Below are 21,705 nucleotides of genomic sequence, written 5' to 3'. Positions count from 1 at the left end.
GCACACATTTCCCTAACAACACCTTGCTATCGCGATTCAGACTCAGACATGGGGTCGAAAATGGCATTTATTGAAGAAATCTGATATTGTGAAGAAGGTGCCCCAAGCCCTCATCTGTCCTCTGTCGCTGAAGGCTGAAATGACGGCACATCAGTCTCAGCTCTTTTCAGATGAGATAATCATGAAGGGGGGAAAATACCTGCAAAACAAGTCTCAAATATGCCACTTTGTTGGGATGTAGATGTGCTATGTATTCAGTGCGTCAGATGCTGAAACAAAGCACGGTGATGTACCATTGCTGTCCTAGCACTGCCCCGGGGTATCATATAGGTAGCTCTGAATCTTGCAAGGTTGGATTGCGACTCTCGCCTGTATGAAGTTGTGTAACGAAATTAAATTACCATTTAAATAATAGATTTTTCTACTTGTCATTTTGAGTGCAGCCTCTAAATGGTAACAACAACCTGTTGTTAAGTGCTGTCTGTGGACGCGGATGTCATGTTCCTTACTTTGTTTCACTCTTCATAAGAACACTGTTGTATTATAATAATATATATGTATATATATTTTGTTTTAGTTTTATGGATATTTTGTTGGTCATTTTAGCCTTAACTTAATGAAAACGGTACATAACGTTTCAATGGTGTCAGTCTTTGTTATCTTTGAGCAGTTTATTTGTTTCCCTCCCATTAGCTTTTTTTCCTGCAAAGTATCTCGAGTGTGCATCGTCTTTAAGTGCCATCATTTTTTATTGACAAGACATAAGTTACAAGTAATGATAATTTTAACCATCTGTCATTTATTTATTACCTTATTATGTTAAGTCAATACGTCTGCACAGAAAACCAGAGGACGTGTGAGCCATGTTGTTTTCTTCTTTACATTTGCAATTCTCTAATCAAACTAGGCATCATGGCAGGAATTAGACAGGTCCCTCTAACCAGTATCTTATCCAAGAGCTTATGAGCCTAAGAAAACTGTGTCAAAAAGGAAAAAGGCAAAACGGAGGAGGATGAAGACTATTTTAACTACGTTGAGTTATCGAGGTCTGCATCCCACCCCGAGAAAATGTCACCAAGTCGGGTGTGGGTGAAGGTAAAATGAAAACAACTCCAGATTTTTTCAAAGTAACCTGTTTCTTACATTTTAAGTGACCCTGCAATTGAGTTTTAGAAGGTGCACGTTTTCTCAACTACAAATGTCTTGAAGGTTTGCGAGCTAGGGATAGAGGTTGTATGCATTACTACCAACATAAGCATTAACACGTATAGTTCTGATCAAACGTAGTTATCGATCACCCATGCCATGATTAATTCAATGATATTAGCGGTGTCTCTTATGTATGTAGCACAACACATTTCTAGCTATCGATCCGAGATCGGAGACTCTGCTTTCTGTGTTTGTATACCTAGATTCACTTGGGATGGATTGACATCGAATTGTGTGATTGTGCATGCTATGAGCTGCATTAAGACTTGTGGAACGTGCTTAGTCCTTGTATAGGTATATCACACCTATCAGATAGAGTAGGTCGATCTTAAAGGTGTTGCTCATACTATGATACTGCAAATAATAAAATAGAAGAGATAGTTGAAGTGTAGCTTATTATGAAACAATCGCATCACTATTACAAATAACAATAACATAGACCAAATCAAAGAAACATAAACCAATCTATAAAGCAAAAGTTTCTACCTCACTGAGATTGACCACAAATAATTCTTACTGAATACAATACAAATTGCAACCCAAGGGCATCTCGCTGCAGATTCGACCCCATGACGTTTCATGCCAACGTCAAATGTCTTTATTAATGTTATACAATATGGCTGCGGGGTTTGCCAAGTGATGACGTTTGCACATTCAGAAATAAAGTGACCAGAGCAGAGTACTTACTTGTCCAAGCACAGCTGTCAATCATACAAAGCCAACATTTTTGAAAACTGAAATGGGAACAGTAAATCCCAACCAAGCAGTACACTTTGTATACTGTTATTATAATGTAAACCATGCAACAAAAGTTTCAAAGTGTTAGATTAAAACATAGTTTATAAAATGAGAATCATCAATCTATGGGGTTTATTTTAAACCTATTGCTGTCAGTTGTTGATGAAACTCCACACGGCGGTTAGGCGTACCGTACTATAATTTAATTTCCAAGACAGGCATCTTGATGAGTAAAGATAACTATTTTTTATTTGAAGAAGCAAAGCAATATGCAAAGACTTATCTCGTGTGTCCCATGTGTACATTTTGAAACTAAACGGAATTGTATTTACCATGTCAGACTTAAAATCAACAGTTGAACTTCATTTCTTGCTGTTGAACATGTTACCCAGTACGGTATAATTATTCATTTGATAAACACAAGACTTGTTTGGTCATGAATTGACTAGTCCTGAGCTACTAGCCTGTTGTAAAACTTGAGCCCTGCCAGTTCTAAGAAGCATGTTGACGTTGTTTTGTAATGACAGCCTTTGTTAGATTGCGTTTTCTTTGTAATTATTAGAGGTTGTAACGACGAGGAGTAAAATGAATATTGTTTTACTTTACTTGCATCCTTTGTCTCCCTTTTAAACGCAAAACCCAAGCCCTACAATCTACCATATCAGAATAAAAAAATAAATATTTATAACGCATAAATAAAGTACAGAAAGCTATTTTTTTACACTGCTGTACGTTTCTTTAAACTTGCAATGGAACTATTTATTACATGATATGATTTGTACAAGTTCCATTGTAGAAAAAGTCGTGTATAATATTTCTTCTAGAGAGAGAGTGATTATTTTCCTCTTAGATCAACCCACGCAGTGAACAGCAACGCATTTTTGTAAAGTAATGTATTCTCAAGTTAAATGAATAAAGAAATTTTGCTTTAAGGAAAACGCCTCACGAATACACCAATTATGACGAGGTTGAGCATTTGAAATGTATACCCACATAGGACCCCAAGGTGTCAACTCGTTTTCATCCATAACTTTGCTTGACATATCACGACAGATCAAGTCTGATCGAAAGAACAAAGCACTGCTCTATAACTTTCATCTTAGTAAAAAGGACATGTATAGACATTCCAACAGAAACCCATGGTGATGGTTGCTGTCTTGGAGATAGATGAAAGACTATCTTATCGAAGGAGGAGAGACTGTCTTCCGCTGAGGAGGCTAACCAAAGCCTTAAGCCACGAGGAAAGGAAATGGTATATTATAACATCCCGCCAATCAGGTTGATGTAGCGTCCCATGGTAGACTAGCCACAAGAGTCCTTATAGTACAAAGAAACATGTAGGATTGGATTGACAAGGTGTCTCGGGAGGCGTGGACTCGTAGCGGAAGACTGACATAGGAAAAGAAATGCAGAGAGGAAGTTGAACATAATTTCGATGTGCACCTTTTGGACAAAGGTATAACAGAATCTGTCAATGATTGATGCAGTCTATCCGGCGTAGCTACGGGGGTAAATCTCAAATAAGGAGACGAAGAAAAAAATGACGATGAACAAAAAAAGAAGAAGACGAGGAAGAAGAAGAATGTCTTATTGAGCCAATGATAAGATACGTGCGTCATTTGGCGTTACATTAGTGTACTTGTTAAGGTATCGTGTCCCTCTATTGGACATTTACCGAAGCTGACATTTGGAATGATTCTCTTGAAGAATCCATTCTGTCGTCTCGAACCACCGGAGAATATTACTATTAAGGAAAGATAGTCAAGCTTGAATTGCACCTGGAAAAACATCCAAAACCATTCACAATGGCAAATATATTTACTACTACCTTGCACAAAAAGTGTATGCTTGATTGTGCGATTGTCAAATACAATTCAATCACATTTGTAACTTGTTTTTTTTTCCATCTTGAAGCTGACATTTTGGAAGGTTAGGATGAAGGTATTTGTGACAATCTGCTGACATTGCAATGGTGTGAGGCATGGTAAAGATGCGTTAGATACGACATGTACTTGTGTCTCTCAAGCCACCTCGTCTCATTGAGATTCTATTCGAGAAAAAAAAGAAGAAGAACAAAACTGTCCATGTTTTATTCCCTATCAGTGTCGTCAAGTCTGTACTATCTGAATACCCTGTTTTAATGTATTTGAATTTCATTAACCGGTTCGGAAGTGTTCAATGTGATGTTATTACTGATATATAGATACCTTAAGTGAGAGATTTTAAGTTGGTATGAAATTATTTGTCTATTTGGTTCGACGTCCCCGGTTTAAAAGTCAAAGACCCTGTTGATTGTTACACATTTGAGTGTCTTTATTTCTCGGAGATATCTGAAACTGGTTGCCTATAAACTGCCTTTTGGCCATAACAAGAATCCTTCATAATGTTTGTGAAAGCTTAAATAATGTCATCCTACCTCTAAAAGTGCACTTCAATGTCACTGGAAGTAAAAACACTTGCACAACATGAAAAGAACAAGTTAAAAGGTTATGTGTTCTGTTTTCTACCTCGGAAGTTATGACTGCATCAGTGTCTCGACATGGAGCCTTTAGTCCCAGCGAATCTGAGGTTTCATGGTTGGAAACACAACTACATAATTAAACGTCTACCTGTCCCACAATGTACATGTAGTTTGATGAAAAGAGCCTAGCAGACATACATGTATTCTCATGTATATCGAGTTACGAACCAACTTGCGAAAGGGCTATAACAAGATTTCATTAGGTTCGTGAGGAATTCCAAAGTTTATCAGAATCGGATAATTTTATCCAAGTGCCCGAAATCGGCAGATACATTGAGACAATTAAGTGAACAAGTTGCATGTGTTGGATTATAGAATACATAATGGTGACATGTTTGATCGAAAGCTAAGCAATTAACAGGAGGCGTTTGTTCTGCCTAGGCTGCTTGTGGGTGCACTTCGGTGTGCCATGATGGCGATAGGTTAGCTGCTGCCAGGCAGTATAACAGGGTGTGGTTTGGGTGGAGGAACTAGTGTAGGGACTTGATTCCAGTTTGCGGTCCAAACTATTGTGGTCTTTACAGGGCGGGAACTAAAGATTTAGGTTTGCTGACCACATGGTCAATGGGAGACTTTTATGACGCTAGGTGGCAGCAAACTTACATGGTAAATCTGTTGTTCTCGGTTATGTGCGCATTTTCAAAACTACTTCAGACAAAGGACAATACCAGGTAAGTCTGCTTCCTAAGATTTCCGTTCTGACCCACAAGTTTTAAGAGTGTTTTTTAGATAGACATATTTGTTATCAAAAAGGTTTGCTTATCAGAGCTCGACAAGATTTGAATGGGCGCAGATTTAAATCTAAAGAAATTTGATAAGCCTGACCTGCTTACCATATTAGCGATTAGCAATTTAATGAGATTAGGACATGCTAAGGTCGTCTTCAACAACAACATGCTAACAGTAATTGCAAGATCACCACGTCTTTATTTACTTAAACATAACCCCTGTAGACAACATCTTCAGTCCTTGCTAATTCTTACACAGCAGACCCTTTACACAAGTATTCTGTTGTTTACATTTAATATTAATATCTCATATTCCTATTATAAACTTGCAATGGCTCCCTCATTCATATGACTGTCTTTTCAACAAAGAAGGCGCCTGAAACCAGACCTCCATCACAATATGATAGCATGATCGTAGATTAAAGAGCCAAGATTGCTTGAAGAGTCAATATTATTGCAATAATTCTACGGTTTATCATATTATTGACAAACATGGTTTGTTTTAAGAGTTGTAATTAATCATCTGTTGTGATGCGGTTAGTGATAAAACATTTTGAAATCTTCCCTCAGAACGACTCGGCTTTGGATAAGACAAGTTTGATCCTTGCGCGCAACCATGATAAATATTGTTGGTTCATCGGAGCGACTTATCTGAAGGTCGACTAAAGGCAGACGAAAACTAAGACCCTCGGAAAAGGGAGGCTGTGGAGATGTAGTCCAATAGCAGCCGAAGGCCGTGTTGGATCTTATTCAAATCTTATTATAAGCTTATCCCTATAGCAAGAACACCCTGCAATTAGCATTATCGATAGCATTGCCCCATATCAGACGCTCCTTTAAAGACATACTTTGGCGATCTGTCGATTGTCAGTCAAATATATATTTTTATTTCGCCTGAGAGCTTAAGGCGTCAGATTAGTTCCAGGAGTAACCGTCTTGCAGATTATTTCAGTCTGAAAGCAATGCCAACAAAAAGGGCCCATCACGTGGTATGTCTAAATAACCTGACAAGAACCATTCTCCTGAGTTACAATCTTCAAGACGTTTTCATAATTTACTTTGTCTTCTGTTACCTACAAAGAAACTTATAAAAATAAAAAGTAGTCTAGTCAAACATAACAGTTACAGTTAGTTATACATCCCTTTAAGTGGTGGTTTAGCACCCGCAACTAAGTGCTTTTCCAAATAGCGCATATCCATCCTCGTTGTTTAAAAGCTTGCCATGTCCTTAATTTATCTTAGGCCTACAAACCTGGACATAATCTCAAGGAAAGGTGTGGTTGTTTATCAACCGTAGTCTTTGGCTGAACAAGCCCCTTAAAGACTATTCTTTGAAGTCAAAAATACTTACCATGCTTAATGCGGTGTGGATGTTGTATGAAACAAACAAATATAACATAAATCCTTAAAGCAATGATTTCGATGTAAACTTGGCATTGAAAGCGCCCTCATGTGGTCACATTAAGGCCAATACTTTGCTCTACATCTGAATTGATGGCTAGGGCTACGGCTGTTGCTAAGGGCGTTGCTATGAATGTTCTTTATGTTAACGCAGGATGACGCGGTAATCCAGACGAGCCATAGCCGTAGATGTAGCCACAAGTTCAGACGAGGCCTTACCACATAACTTATCAAACTAATATGAGTCTAAACTTTACTTCTGTGTGCTCAGCACAAGTTGAAGCACTGACACAAGTTGAAACATTAAACACCCAACCTGTTTATGAAGAGCTCATAAGCCACCATGCAGACATAATCTGATTGGAATAGTTTTTAAACCTATTACTGTATTAGAGCAGTAAGTCGTTGCGAATAGCATCGTGAGTTATTTAAAGGAGAGTCATAAATATTGTTTTTTTTTGTCAACCGAGTTATAGGCCAAGTTGAAAACTAACATTCAACTAAATGTCATTAGGAAAGTTTAGCTGAATAAAGTGTCGACTTGTTGGAAGAAAAACCATAGCAGCAATCTTTAATAACCATTTTCATTAAGAAACTCGAATATCGATTTGTGAGATGACTGTGGGATACCAACAGTATCTCCCGCTGAAGCAATCACAAAAAGGGAACCACGGAAACTTGAATCTCCAATAGGCGCCTGACTGCATGTTTGGAAGTTCAAAAACTTACGCCAATGTTAATTGACTTCTAAATCAACAGGTGCTCTTCAGTAATTTCGCATGATGCTAACAAAGCTTTTACCATTTATAACAAGTTTCTGATTGGTAAGCTAGAAAAAAAAAAATGTTTTAGTTCGATGTCGACCACAACTGTACACCAACACGTTTATATTTCCAAAGCGTGGTAGGCCTAACTGTGTTACTTTAAATGCATTATTCGTGAGCATGACTTGGTTGAAATGATTGCACTCTTCCAATTACTAACGTTTCAATAAACATTTGACGTGGAGTTTGCGCAGTTCATTGAGCCTAAATCCTCCAAAGTCTTTAGTTATTTGCTTAATAACAAGGGCAAACAAATCTCACTGGGTTACAGTACTATACAAGATAACGTGTCTCATTCCACATTGCCAAAAACACATAAACTAATATGTTTTATTTCATCTCGTCCAAATCCTTTTCATGCAATAGATTTGTTTTGTAGGAATAATAAACTGAAACAAAGAATGACTATTGGCTCAGGTGACTCCATAGGAATGCATGACCTTCAAAACGTCACGGCTAAATTATATTGGGCTGCGCGCTACAGTTAGTGTGTCTATCAATTAAATTGCTCGAGTAAGCAACGTGAAATGACGCTTCTACGCTTTTCTCTCGTTGATGGCTATCGTAATAATTGCTTTGATATTATACTTTAGCATATCGTCAGAGAGTCTACGATATAGTCATAGAGTAATGGTGACATTTTATAGTATACATAAATTAGGGATATTGTCATAACGCTGAACTTATACTATTATAATGAACAAATTAATGTACTTTTTGGGATGAAACATTGAAACTCTAGATTTTGTAGAGGTGTTGGTGATTTTTTGAAATAATAGTTGAACTAAAAGTCACAGAGCATTAGAACAAACATGATCAAAATCACACACAATTAAGTTTACATGAAAGATTGATATAAGAAAACTGAAGTTTTTTTTTTTACAATTTGCGGATATCGGTAATATTTCCTTTCATGTATAAGTTTGTCCGAAAGTAGGCAATCTGCATTTTTCTTTCGAATCATAATTCCCAAGGGAGACCTGCGTGCTTATCGTCTGAAACGCTGTCATCCGGTATTACGTTGTTTGTACATGTTGCTATGGCAACTACATTCAGTAAAATAGCCGCTAAACCGCAGTGTTTAAATTACTTTGAAATGGAGGCTAATTTTTGTACATTGTTTAAAACAACAGTTTCGCAGAAAGAAGCTAATCTCTAACTTGTTTGAGGCTAACTAATCATGTTATTGCGAACTTCGATTTGGTTGAATGAAGCGTATAATACGATTTAGAATGAGACTATCTTTAATTACTGAGGTTTGTAAGAAAGACATCACAAAGTCGTACCAATGGAGTTTTATTTTCAAACTATCGGCTTTCACTAGTTAAGAAACATGTGGATGCTTTGTCACTTATAAATTATTACCAAATGGTAAACAAGGAGGTTTGGTTATTTTCGAAAACAAATAAATTAATAGTAATATCTAATCAGGATTAATTCATTGAGTAAGTGAATGCTATAGGTTCGCAACACATCTTCTGTGGATACAAGTTCTCCGAATATTATTTGATTGTGAAGTAGATATGTTTAAACTATGTCGTCACAAGACTAAAAGACTGGTACTTTGTCATGTTGTTCTTCTACTTCAGAAGGTAATTAATGCAACTTCATATCCGACTTAACCGATCGTGTATTGCTTTCAAATGTTATCCTGCCATTTCACAAGCGTCCTTGAATTATACAATCCTGCCGTAGAACCCATCGGCCTGGAGGTAATTGGCATAACTTATAGTCACATGATATCAGAGCCATATCTCCGCATAACTTTAGGGGAGGTTTTACAAATCAAGTAGAATATTCATTTTTTGTTCATGCTCTTTCTCCATGGGTTAAAAAAACACCGGACGGAGTCCCCCAAGGCACATATCCCTCTTTACACAAAATATTAATTAATTTTATGAATTGTGGGGTTTTGTTACCACTTGAAATGTGAAGTTATAATTATACCAAGAACTGGTTGTCATTTCATGTATCACAAATCTCTCTTGGTTTGTTTAAAATATTCAACTTCTCAACATTAAGTTTGCCGTGTAACAGGCATTACACAACTTATTAAAATCTTCTAGGATAATTATAGAGTGGTTTGTTACAAGATCCCGAGACCTTTCACAAAATACCAAATTCTACAGAACTTTTAAAATTCGATGTGTGTAGAATATTCAAACAAGCAATTGCTCGATGTTCAGATCAATATCACAAACCAGACAGAAGTCCACATCCTACCACGGCAAAACGTTTACTGCCCATCACTTGAGAAAATACTACAACGTCTCAATGTCACTTCTTTCACCCTTGAACTAAATTTATTTTAAATCACCTGTTATCCCTTTCCACTTCTTTCCTTCTTCTTCAATGTCGGTCCACGACTGCCGTTCCAGAGGGGTCTTCTAAGCCAATAACTACAAACCTCAGACATTAATAAAATGACAAAGCCCATTTACTTATTGACCTCCTTGTAAACATTTGTTGGTACCAGTCGTCTGAACTCAATGAAGGATGCAGATTCAGTTTCATCTAACATGAATATCGTCGTTTGGTCTAAAATCTGTATCCTCTCTCGATACTCTAGTTGGATTACTTTTAGGTGATTAAGTCGAAAGGTGAATCCATTTAGTAAAATTACTTAGAATAACTCGAATAAAATGTTTCCTTATGCTGAAGATGTTTGTACACGGGTATGTATTCTGTATTTATCGAACTTTTGTAAATTTGTTGAGTTGTGGTTACAACTGTATTGAAGCATTGACCAGTTAATTTCATTTCCTGTCTGCACATTATGTAAACCATATACTGTGCTACTCGGCACTTTGGTCTATATACCTACACGACTCTTAAGAGTACCGCAACATTTTTAAAGTGCAACCTTTTTAAGGTCTATACTTTCTGCTCCGTGTGTTACTTCTCTGACATAGGACCTGTGATGCGTTACTCTTTCAGTACACATAGTCATGTTCAGTGTTTTTTGATTGCCGTTGACAATTTCTAGCAAAAAATTATACCTTTCTATTTTAAAATTCCACTTATTCACTTATTCACAATTGTAAGGGAGCATTCAAATGATTTGAAAGGTTACTCTACAATAGACCAAGATGCAGTGTGCATAAAACAGACATCTGAAAGTACAGTTAAGTCTTTACTCGGTTGAACGGTGAACCAAGTACAACTTATAGAATTGCTTCTTACAGCCTGTGACATGACAAACTTCAGTTTAAGCAGTTTTTTCACCTACATCTTTCTGGTTACTCCTTTAAACCGAACTGAGGTGCGAAATGTAAAAGATGGAGTTCCAGAATATTTGTATTCGATATACTCTGACCTACCTTCATAATAACGGTAACCCTTGTAACAACTGAGGTGTGAATAGAGTCTAGAGACTGCACTACCCACGGTTCAAGCCTTGGAAAACACTCGACTAAAGTTAGAAATATATTAAAAAAGGAGGAAAAAAGAGAGAAAAAACAGATAGTTTCTGCACAGCGAATGTCTACTTTGCTATTTCGATGTTTTACATTCGCATACGACCAATACATTGAATTTTGTTTTCTTCTTCGAGATTGGACATTCCTGTACAAACCTATGTGTGTGTGAATGTCCAATGTTCAATGAACATTATTAAACGTTACTCTTAAAACATTATGCCATCGATTGAAGCTTGTATGATCGAGTTTGGGCAGCATCAACGTTCTCAATGTAGTTAAATCATGCACCCGAAACACCCATTCGCATATCAATATACAAAATTGATAAAAACAATCCCACTTTCTCCCTCTCTCAAGAAGACAACTTCGACACTCAATCCTCTACAAAACTCGTATAAATACCTCCCTTTCTCCATAATTTTGTTTCAAGGATATTGTTGATGGAAAGAACCACACTTACATATCGCCAAAGAAAATGCACAGTTGCTGCTCGAGCGCTGACACAGCGATGCAGGGCTCTCCGTTAGATGTTTGTCCTCTTAGGAAAACAGTCTGATCATATTCTATGATGCACTTGAAGTCCTAAGATAATACTCCGTCTAAAGTGTCTTCAAACAAACTTAGCTTTCTTTTCCTCCTGAGATGGTAACTGTCCAGTCGCAACAACCAGAGATTTATCTGCCTGTTAGCCACAAGAAGTATCAAAGAACTTGCCCAATATGTCTCAAGGGGGTTATTCTTCTTTCAGAAACTGGGCCATTTTAATGTTTTTCTCTTCCTGAATGTGTCTTCTCCGTCTAGGATCTTGTAAAGCATGATAGAGAGCAATGTAATTACAACACCAACACTAAGTCAATGTATATTGGAGGCCAACTCAACAACTCGTCTCATAAAATGTATCGCACTTCAGTTTCCTTGAAAAAAGAGACACACAAACTTAAGAGTAGCTCAGTTTGAAATTGTTATGTACGCTGATGAATATTTAAATATATAGTATTGAAAACGCATGACTGGGTTATGTTTTCATTTGCTTACTTGTTTCCGCCTTTGGATATTAACATTGTACTTATCTGTCCTCCTCTTCTCTTACAGATCTTCAGTTGAATCTTAATGCAGTAACTCCTTGGTCTATGGATGTTGCAGAAGAAGCCACTGACTACGTCTTATAAGACGTAAGATGTTAGCTTGACACCATCCGAAGGGACGGAGGGATAAACACGCCTTCTAATGCTTATCACTTTCTTCCTCTCAAGGGGAGTTGAGTGACACAGTCAGTGCATTTGTCGCAAGGAATATAAAGGTTCAAGTCGTCCGTATGTCCCTTTCCTAGAGTCGATTGGGAAACTCTTTACTGAGTTGAAGTGCATCTATCCCAGCAGATCTTTCAATAATTTGGATGATAAAGGGATCAGTCATCTTGATGTTTGGTTTGTTAGTTGGAGAGGGAGAGCTAGAAGTACTATATCTCCATGGTAGTTGGATCTGAACCTTTTTTACGGTAGAGAGAGTTTACTTTTCTTACCAAGTCATCATGGGAATCATAGCTGTTCTTGATATGCTTTGTTGCTGCTGTGAAGGATGGAGACGGAAACTCAAGAACTCTGAGTCCACTACAGCTATAGTTCAGTCGCCTCTTAAATCTCCTGCAAGATCCCCAGCCAGACATCATCATAAACGGTCAGCTAGTACTCCATCAGAGAGAAGCTTTCATTTCTTGGTTACTAATCCTGTAGGGAGAACGGAGCTAAGACACGTACAACCCGGTAAGTTACATTTCATAATCAACAGTTTTATAATTCATTGGGATAAATTAGTTCAATATGTATCGTTTTCCCATAGGTTTGATGCATGTTTGAGTCTAACTTACTGTTGTTGGCAATATTGCTCTTTTTGTATGAAACTTTGTTTTGTTCAATATTTTGCTGACAAATCAACAATGGACAATTGAGTCTGTACAACAAGCTTCAGTATTCGACTATATAGGTTACCAGTAATGTTATTATGAAAACCAATGGCTGACGTTTCTAATATCACGCTCGTGCATTGTAGATGGTTGTTTCTACATCAAGGCTTTATGGTACAATATGAAGGCACCCATAATATATAAAGAGAGTTGCGTTTAAAGGCAACAACAGTCGATACCCTTACACTAGAAGGAAGTGCACATGCATCCTTTCAAATATGAATTTGAAACGTAAACGGTAATTAACGTACATCCAGTTCATGACTCAGTCTGACTCCGACTAGAAACCAGACCAAACCGCTCCAGGGAATGAAGGTCACAAAATAAACAAATCGTTGAATGTTTTTCTTTCCGTTTTTTGAAGTAGCTGATCTAAAACGTTGACCCATTTCATTGAAAATCGATAAAGTATATATGGTTTGCCCTATAAGACTGCACTATATTTGTTATATCAATAATGAGTTATGTGTGATCCAGGGCATATATCAATTAAATATCGATATCAGAATGCCAGATCCTTTGACATCATTATGAAAAGCGTCTATTGTGACATTGCTGCTTTCAGGATCGAACCCACCGTTGGTATAGCAACGACTTGAGACGCAGAAACATGTCACATCTGGCTGGTTTTTAATGAACGCATTTTACGAAATGTTAGATAATTATCTGGACACCAAAACTGGAAAAAATATGTTATTCGAGTTAATTTGAACCTAGTGTAATTTGAAGTTAATAAGGAGATACTGTTCCTATTGAATTTAATCAAAAGAACATTTCTTTCTTTCATTTATTCACAAACATAATTTCGCGAGAAGGTTCTCGATCCTTAAGCCCAAATCAACATTGGTTCTTCAAAGATTCTAAATGTCAGCATATCATGCAGAGGGATAATCAAACTATTTATGCACCTCATTTAAAGGTAGAAATGAAAATTAAACATAAACAAATTGTACTCTTTATTGGTGTCCATGCCGGAGTCCAGACGTCTCATTGATGTTCGCTTATATTAATTTGCCTGAGTATTATTTACTTTTATTGAAGTAATTGATTGGTTATGAGAGTTGGTCCGTTTAAAAACTCAAAGTTCAATATGGTATAATCGATCTGGAGCGTACAGTGGGATTGGAGTGGCACCAATAGACGAGTTGGTGATGTACATGTAGTTGGAAAATTCAAGTAAATATTCATTACTTGAAGATGTCTTGATGAATATACCCTTATTGACAAAACCGACCCTGTTCACTTAAGTTCAAAATGATGTTTCATGAAAAAAGGTTCCATTTGTGTACCGGTAATAGTCAGCCTCTAAATACTGAGATAAATCCCGTACAAATAGTGCAGATGTAGCCAAGCACTGACCCATAGGGCACAGCAAACACGTCGAACCTCGTTACTCCCTGGACCGCTGCTAATGCTGTAAATAAACAGGCTTGCCAATTCTTAAATTGAATATGATTTAGAAATTGAACCACGATTGACGGGAGTTGTTATAAACGTTGTCAGATTAACTTCACTCTACTTTTGGAAATCCTCATCAAATTCTCATCACAGACCCAGCGCTTCTTTTAAAGGAGTTTTATAACCGTCTAACCTAAAACTTTACAAGCTGTTTTTATATGAAAATAATTATAATTATTTGTTGCAAACTGCTTACTAACCAAAATGACCTAGTAAACAACAGTTAATGGCCGGACGTTTCGACCTTAGCTTCTGTCTCTATAAGGCTTATTATGAAAACGCAAGAAACATTAACAACAGATAGATAAGTTTTATTTAAAGAGCACATGTTCATCCTTGTTGTGACATCATTTAGCCCTCGAGAAAGACTCTGCAGGGTTGGAACGTCAGGTCAATAACTATTTGTTTGCAGTTTTTCTTATGATCCAAGCTAAAATCCTTAAACATTGTTTAATAATTTTTGTTATGTATCGTCTGTGTACCTTCGTTTGTAAGATGTTGATATTTAAATGTATGCAACTATTGTTTACCCTCTTAAATATTGAATGCATCCAGTAATTTTTTTTTCATAAAAATGAATTGAAGACTCGTAGACAAAAGTACAACAATATGTTCCGTTCTGTGAATTAAGACGGCTATTATCTTTACTTCCGCTGTCATTACTTAAACATTACTGAATCGGCAAATGTCCGTCTCATGATCAAGGTTAAACACATCCAGCATATTATTGTAATTTACTTTCCACACTCTCAACCACATGATTCCTCTTTAATGGTTGCAATATCACTCAAAGAGCTGTAACATTTTAACATATTTCCATCATCACATTTCACTTGGCGCTCAAACCCCCTTTCGTGTCCCCAAGCTTCTGGGAGCCATCACTGACTATTACGCCTACCAACAAGATAAATTCATCAGACGGTTTTTGAAGAAAGTGTGTTTGCCTTGACTAAAAACCGCCTCCGGACCCATGGTCGGCCGTGCACAATTCACAGCAAACACGTATCGATTTAATATAGCAATGAACAACCGTACCTTGCATTTTATTTTCCCCTATATGTTTAGAATAATCGATTTAACGAACCAGAAACTGCTAAGGAAATCAAACCGATTGTTTGTATACATGTAGAGAGGCATAATTGATACACCGATTGGTTGACCAATTGGATTTGTCAGACTCAAAATTAGCGGAACACAGAATGAAAACATATCCGTTGAGGTATCATAGCAGTAGATGTGGTGATTGGTTGGCTTCTGTCTGTTTGTTTGTTCGTTTAGATGATCTTCCCTTCTAGGGAACTCGGCAAACTCCCACAAAAGGAATGTAAACGCCATCTGGCAACAACCAATCTCTATTACATTGGTATAACGTCTATGAATATGAAATGCAAAAATCAAGAAATTGTGATTCAGAACCTTAGACGACAATACTTGTTTTAGACGTTGTGAATAAATATTGTTGATTAAAGCAAGATTATTGGCTCAAAACCTAAAATACGATCTAGATAAAAAAATCTTATGACACAAACTCATGAAAAGGTTGGAACAAGTTTTCGATTGGCCCGCATGTTTTCCGAAGGATTTTAAAACAAATTCAAACTTGGCCAATAGCGCCGTACAAGCCGCCTTCTAAGAAAATACATAATAATTCCTGAAAATAACAATATTTTACCTGCAACTTATGCATGAGCAATTATTGTCATAAACCTGTTTGGTTGTGCAAAACTGACAGAGCTCAACGATTGTAAATCCAACCTATTAAATTGTAAAAAAGAAAAAAAATACTTTCTTTACATGTTGTTGCATGCTAGACGGGAAGCTTTGCATCGGATATGAGAGTGAATTACAAACAGTCGTCTGCCCCCATGAGACCGTTTACGGGGCTGAGTGATATAGGATGGCGTAAAATACTATTCATCTAATGCTTATCGATTTTATACAAGAAGACCCCTTATAGTTGTAACAGACGGGTGTTTCATGAACGCCCATTTATTCTCAATTGGGACTTATGTTTATCTGGCGTCATTCTCAGTTGGGATTTATGTTTATCTGGTGTCATTCTCAGTTGGGACTTATGTTTATCGCAAACAAAAACCCAAAATGTCTGCTGATGGCACTCTGTATTAACGGCCGCCTACCGCCCATCCACCACACCTGCCTTTGAAAAGACAGCCAGGATCCCTACTAATTACATATATAGATCCACTATTACTTTCAAAACGGACTCTTGCACTTTGGCAATTAATAACAAGAGAGAAGAAAGGAGACAACACATTAATATAATTTACACATTCTACTAGAAACCACTTAGCGGTCTACATTTGGCTGGTTGAGCCGGCGGCCATCTTGTTTGACCTGACAAAATGGTTGACTAGCTTAATTAATTGTATTAGAAAAGTTTAACGAACTGAGCTGAAATTGATACAGGTGATGCACAACTTGTATTAGTAAGTTCTGAGTGTTTACATAATCGTCCGATATTGAATTGTGGATTTCTTAATCATCTCACCCACTGCTTTGTCAATGAGTTGTTTTCTATGATATAATTATAATGTGGATAATTATGTGCTCTAATGATTCTGTCATGATATTAATGAGGGATTGTTGCATTTGCGTACAATTACTGTATTAATAGGGGGGGGGGGGGCTGCACAAGTCAAATGAACGAAATCAGTTATTGTAAATCATTTTTGATATATATATATATATTTTTAACATCTTGTGTTCTTTGCATAATTATAACCAATCGTCCTCAATTGTAATGATCAACTGCAAAATATTGTTTCTTTCAAATGTTAAACAAATAATATATGGAGTCTTGTAGAAATAGAACAGAAAGTTAACTCAGCTGAAAAATGGACACACAAAACATCAAAATTAACACATCTATAAACTAGACGAGCAACCCTTGTAGTGGATACGTCTATAGTGAGAAAAATACTCAAGATTTTACCGCAATAATTAATCAATTTAGTCTTCAAAGGCCAATAGCAGCAGGTGAAAATGACCATCATACCTACGACGTGTCTAAGAAGTAAAAAAGTAATTTCTAAATCATTGTAAATGCCAATATTGAGCTTTGCCAGCTCAATTTGAACAATCAGAGTGTTATGGCACAACATAACTGATCATCCTATGTCTTTTACCTGAGTTGTTTCCGCTAATTGCCCACACAGTTTTCTTTGACATTAGAGTTGAGACACTTGACGGGTAAGACGATATTTTGTTTTGAATCCCGCCAAAGACTTTTGAGTAGAAGTTATTCACTCTGTTGACGGTTCTGCCACACGCTTATAGTGATATCCATGGCATTATAGGAAACCCAGCTCAGCCATTTCGGAATTGCCTATGAAGTGAACGACCGACTAAATACAATTATGCCTTCCGTTTATGTTAATGTATTTTGTTGCTGATCTTATTCGACTGTAGTCAATACTAATCACGTTAGTCGGCACTTGTTCACATGAAATAGGCGTCTGTTTTTCGAGGTTGAGGCTTCTAGTTGGAATGCACAGCACAGATTTGAGGCGGGTTTGGGGAGAACGCGGGCGGGAGGAATTGTCGCCTTGTGTCGGATGTCGGGATATTTAACGAGGACTGAAACAACAAAACCCTTACTCTATTCTGTCTGCCGTGTAAATAGGGGGCAAAGGGTCACCTGTATAACGAGTAAATATTAACATTTAAAGTTTAAGGGTAAGCGTGGCTTTTTAAAAAGTAATGACGTGGTGTTTTCTCCCCTGGGATGGTGCCCTCTTCTGATCATCGATTAATACAATGATGAGATGTACAGTGTAAAACTTTACGAGACGCAGATGTATCCTAAACACTTTATATTAGGTCCATTAAAACTTCTCAATATATTTTGGAAAGTATAGTTATTTTTAAGATTAGTAGTGAACAACAATCTGTGTGACTTCGTTTATGGCAATGCAAGTTGATGAGAAAAACACTTTATCATCTGAAACCTCTTTTGCAAAAGATTTAGCTACACTGGTATGACAACACACAGCACACAACTATCTTTCATCTTTTCTCCAAAATAATCAATTATAACTTCGACTCCTCTTAGAACGATTTTTTTTCGCAAAATGAAGCTTGACAACTCATCTTTTAAAATGACAAAATGTATAAAGTGACGCGGCTGTTTTCTATGGTAACCAATTCAAATCACGTGATATTTTGTTGACGTCATTACGTTCCACTCAGGCAGTCCTAATTTTGAGAAACACGTTTAATCTGCAGTGCACAATGCTTCATGGCATATTAAAGGGACGGTTCTCTAAACTGCAACATGCAGACTAGACAACTTGATATGAAAGTACATGGACCCAAACTGCACTACTTCAGACCGAAATGTAATTTCATGAAGAGTAATACTGACAGTTGAGAGAAGAAACGTTTTATTTATTGAAGCATTTTGTAAGAATTGGTTGCAAATTGGTCGGTGTCTTTATTGAATTGAGGGAAGACGAAAAAGTGGAATGTGATGGACTTGTAATGAAAAAAACCCTCTAATTGACCCAGATGGGGGCGGTCTCGTTTCAACGAGGAATCCTTTTTGTACATTAATGAAAAACAGGAGTGGATTAGCCAAACCGGGAGAATCAGACTGCGTATACTTCAAGTTGGTTTATACTCTTTGCTGATGATGTCATTGTAAGCTGATGACGTCATTGAATACTGCTGAGTAATTTTAGGTGTTGACATTATCACTTTAATGCAGTCCAGCGGGAGTAGATTAGTAAAAGCGGTCTAAATAAGAAGTTAGAAAGGCCTGAATAAACTCTCTTTTCAATCTCAAAATGATGTCCTCAGATGTTGGATATTGACATTGCTTTTGAATGGTATTGAATACAATGGCAATTTACACCATTCTAACCTGAGGTTTGAAAATTTGAATTGTTTCAAACTCATACGAAGTTTGGACCTGAGAACAAATGAGATGTAAAGGACTAGAAAGACTATGTGGACTTTCATATGTCCACACAGTGTTGTTTACAGAAATTACCTTTGAATAATAGATTTTTCCTTACAGAGCAACAAGGTATTGTCCACACAATGTCTGCGACATCGAGCTTTGTCTGTCTTTCAAACCGAAGATTTGTAACAAAAGGGGAAAATAATGTGTGGTTCAAGTTTGTCCACAAGACGCACAGTTCAGCAAATGTTGGTCTAGAAATGGATGTCATTAATGCACCCACTTTGTGTGTGTGAACTGTCCACGTGTTGGACCCTTAGTGATCTTGAGATCGTTTCAATTGGTACGCTGATTATTATCTGCCTACCACGATTTCTGCTTTAAGTGTTTTAAAGACATTATGCCAAGGGAATACATGGAGGTACACTGAAGGCCTACTAAAACTAAACCGATTTTTGTTCCATTTTTTCCAGGCACAGACCCCTATTATAGCGAAGAAGATAGTCCATCATCTGCTGAGGAAGTGTCTAAATCAAGCGAAGACATTCGTAGGAACACACTATCAGCGCCCCCAACGCCTGAACGAATCCGGAAAAGAAGTCTAGAGTCAGTCCGGTAAAACACATCATGGTGCTTAGCACTGTTTCTAACAACTAACCTGTTCTCATGAAGACGATGACGATCAGAGCATACTGATCGAAATGTTCAGTTGTCAATCACTAGTTCTTTTCAGAATCAACACTACTCAAAACAGACTCTCACTGTGTAACCACAAATCAAACATTTCACAATTCAGTGTAGTACAAAACGTAGTTTCCCAAACTGAGATCAAACATTTCACAATTCAGTGTAGTACAAAACGTAGTTTCCCAAACTGAGATCAAACGAGTTTCACAATTTAGTGTAGTACAAAACGTAGTTTCCCAAACTGAGATCAAACATTTCACAATTCAGTGTAGTACAAAACGTAACTTCCCAAACTGAGATCAAACGAGGTTCACAATTCAGTGTCCCCAAACTGAGATCAAACGAGGTTCACAATTCAGTGTAGTACAAAACGTAGTTTCCCAAACTGAGATCAAACGAGGTTCACAATTCAGTGTCCCCAAACTGAGATCAAACGAGTTTGACATGAAAAGCCGTGTCTGAATTGCCGGCTTACGCAGTGGTTTGGACACATCTTTCCTCGTTCTGGTTACAGCCATTGATTCGCTATAGCCATTAAACCTTAGCCGTAGCCAAACTGACTGGATTCAGACACGTCTATATAATGAAAATCTATTTTCAACGTGAGAAGTAAGCCGTTGGTTATAGCAGCCATGTCGTGTAATTCATCTTGAGTCAAAGAGAGTAAATTGTAACAACAGTTTTTTTATTTTTATTAATAAATGAATGACAAGTTAGTGGTTCGAACATAGTCTTTTTCTTAAAGGTTAAGCAATAAGATTGCTTTCAAATATTATTAAAAATATGTACATTATCTTAAAATAGGACGCAGGAAGAAGCTTTCTATGAAACCTGCAGCTTCGTAACATTTCTAATTGGGAAGCTCTGCTTACGTTAAGCCCTTGCGCACATTTCTAATTGGGAAGCTCTGCTTACGTTAAGCCCTTGCGCACATTTCTAATTGGGAAGCTCTGCTTACGTTAAGCCATTGCGCATAAATAGGCACATTATACGTTGTGAAACTAAAAGTGTTTTGGGAGTTGGCCATCATTACTGAAAAATATTGCCTTCATCTTTCTCCCTCCCTTGGCTCTTCTAAACCTTCTTTAAAAATCATAACAAATATTATGATACATATCTGATGGATATCAGGGGATGTACATTTAAATATTGAACAAACACATTACTGCAGAACTTAAATCCGCTCATATGCAATCTATTCCCTGAAGTTGACTGCCAATCGATGTTGAAAAAGGACAAGTATTTTGTTGTTTGCTTCCAGACCAAATCATAACTTATGCACACAGGGAAAAGTGCATTCTTTTTCTTATTCCTAATTAAGCAGACAACAAGAAAGAACCAACAAACCATCTCCTTCCCTTTAAGTCAAGATGAATCTCTACTTATGTATTTCTGACCGATTCATGTGTAAAACCTGATGATGTTTTTTTCACAATTTGGAGTGGAAAAGAGGAAAATAAAATGGAATTGCCTTTATAAAACCCTGCTTTGACAGCAATTTTCAGACTACATATTAAGCTGTTAATTAAAATAATAAAACTGACCAAATGCAGTTCAAAATGGATGTAACTAATGTATTTGCGACAGATCTATGTAAATTTGAACATTTGAATAATTTAATCTGTTTTCAGATACTCCTGTGAGCTCGGTCAAATTCAACCTGAGCTTTATGTGACTGAGGATACGGGTAAAAGTAAACCACTTCTTATAAGTAGCGGCAAGAAGAATAAGAAGGATGAAGAAGTTGCTGAAGAAGCTTATGGTACAATCTCAATTGCTATCAAGTATGAGCAACACAGACAAAGGTAATTCACTGCTGTGTAGGAGAATGTGACT

The 21,705-nt window shown here is 37.0% G+C and overlaps 1 protein-coding gene across 3 annotated transcripts in view; it reads left to right on the top strand.

The window, feature by feature from the left end:
• The window catches only part of LOC117303761 (synaptotagmin-6-like), a 29,226-nt gene that overhangs the window by 1,697 nt on the left and 5,824 nt on the right, over window positions 1-21,705 (top strand). Inside the window, exons 1-4 of one of the 3 annotated variants that reach the window (XM_033788097.1) lie at window positions 11,468-11,485; window positions 11,933-12,603; window positions 19,656-19,797; window positions 21,501-21,674. In XM_033788097.1, coding sequence (XP_033643988.1) covers window positions 12,372-12,603; window positions 19,656-19,797; window positions 21,501-21,674 — 548 coding nt within the window. In that variant the 5' untranslated portion in view covers window positions 11,468-11,485; window positions 11,933-12,371. Of the gene's footprint in view, window positions 1-11,467; window positions 11,486-11,652; window positions 11,670-11,932; window positions 12,604-19,655; window positions 19,798-21,500; window positions 21,675-21,705 lie in introns of those variants that run through there. The other 2 variants (XM_033788096.1, XM_033788095.1) reach the window with 2 other exon arrangements.

The sequence above is a fragment of the Asterias rubens genome, chromosome 20, assembly GCF_902459465.1.
Source record: "Asterias rubens chromosome 20, eAstRub1.3, whole genome shotgun sequence".
In the NCBI taxonomy this organism is placed as follows: domain Eukaryota; kingdom Metazoa; phylum Echinodermata; class Asteroidea; order Forcipulatida; family Asteriidae; genus Asterias; species Asterias rubens.
This window is presented reverse-complemented; position numbering and strand designations above follow the sequence as displayed.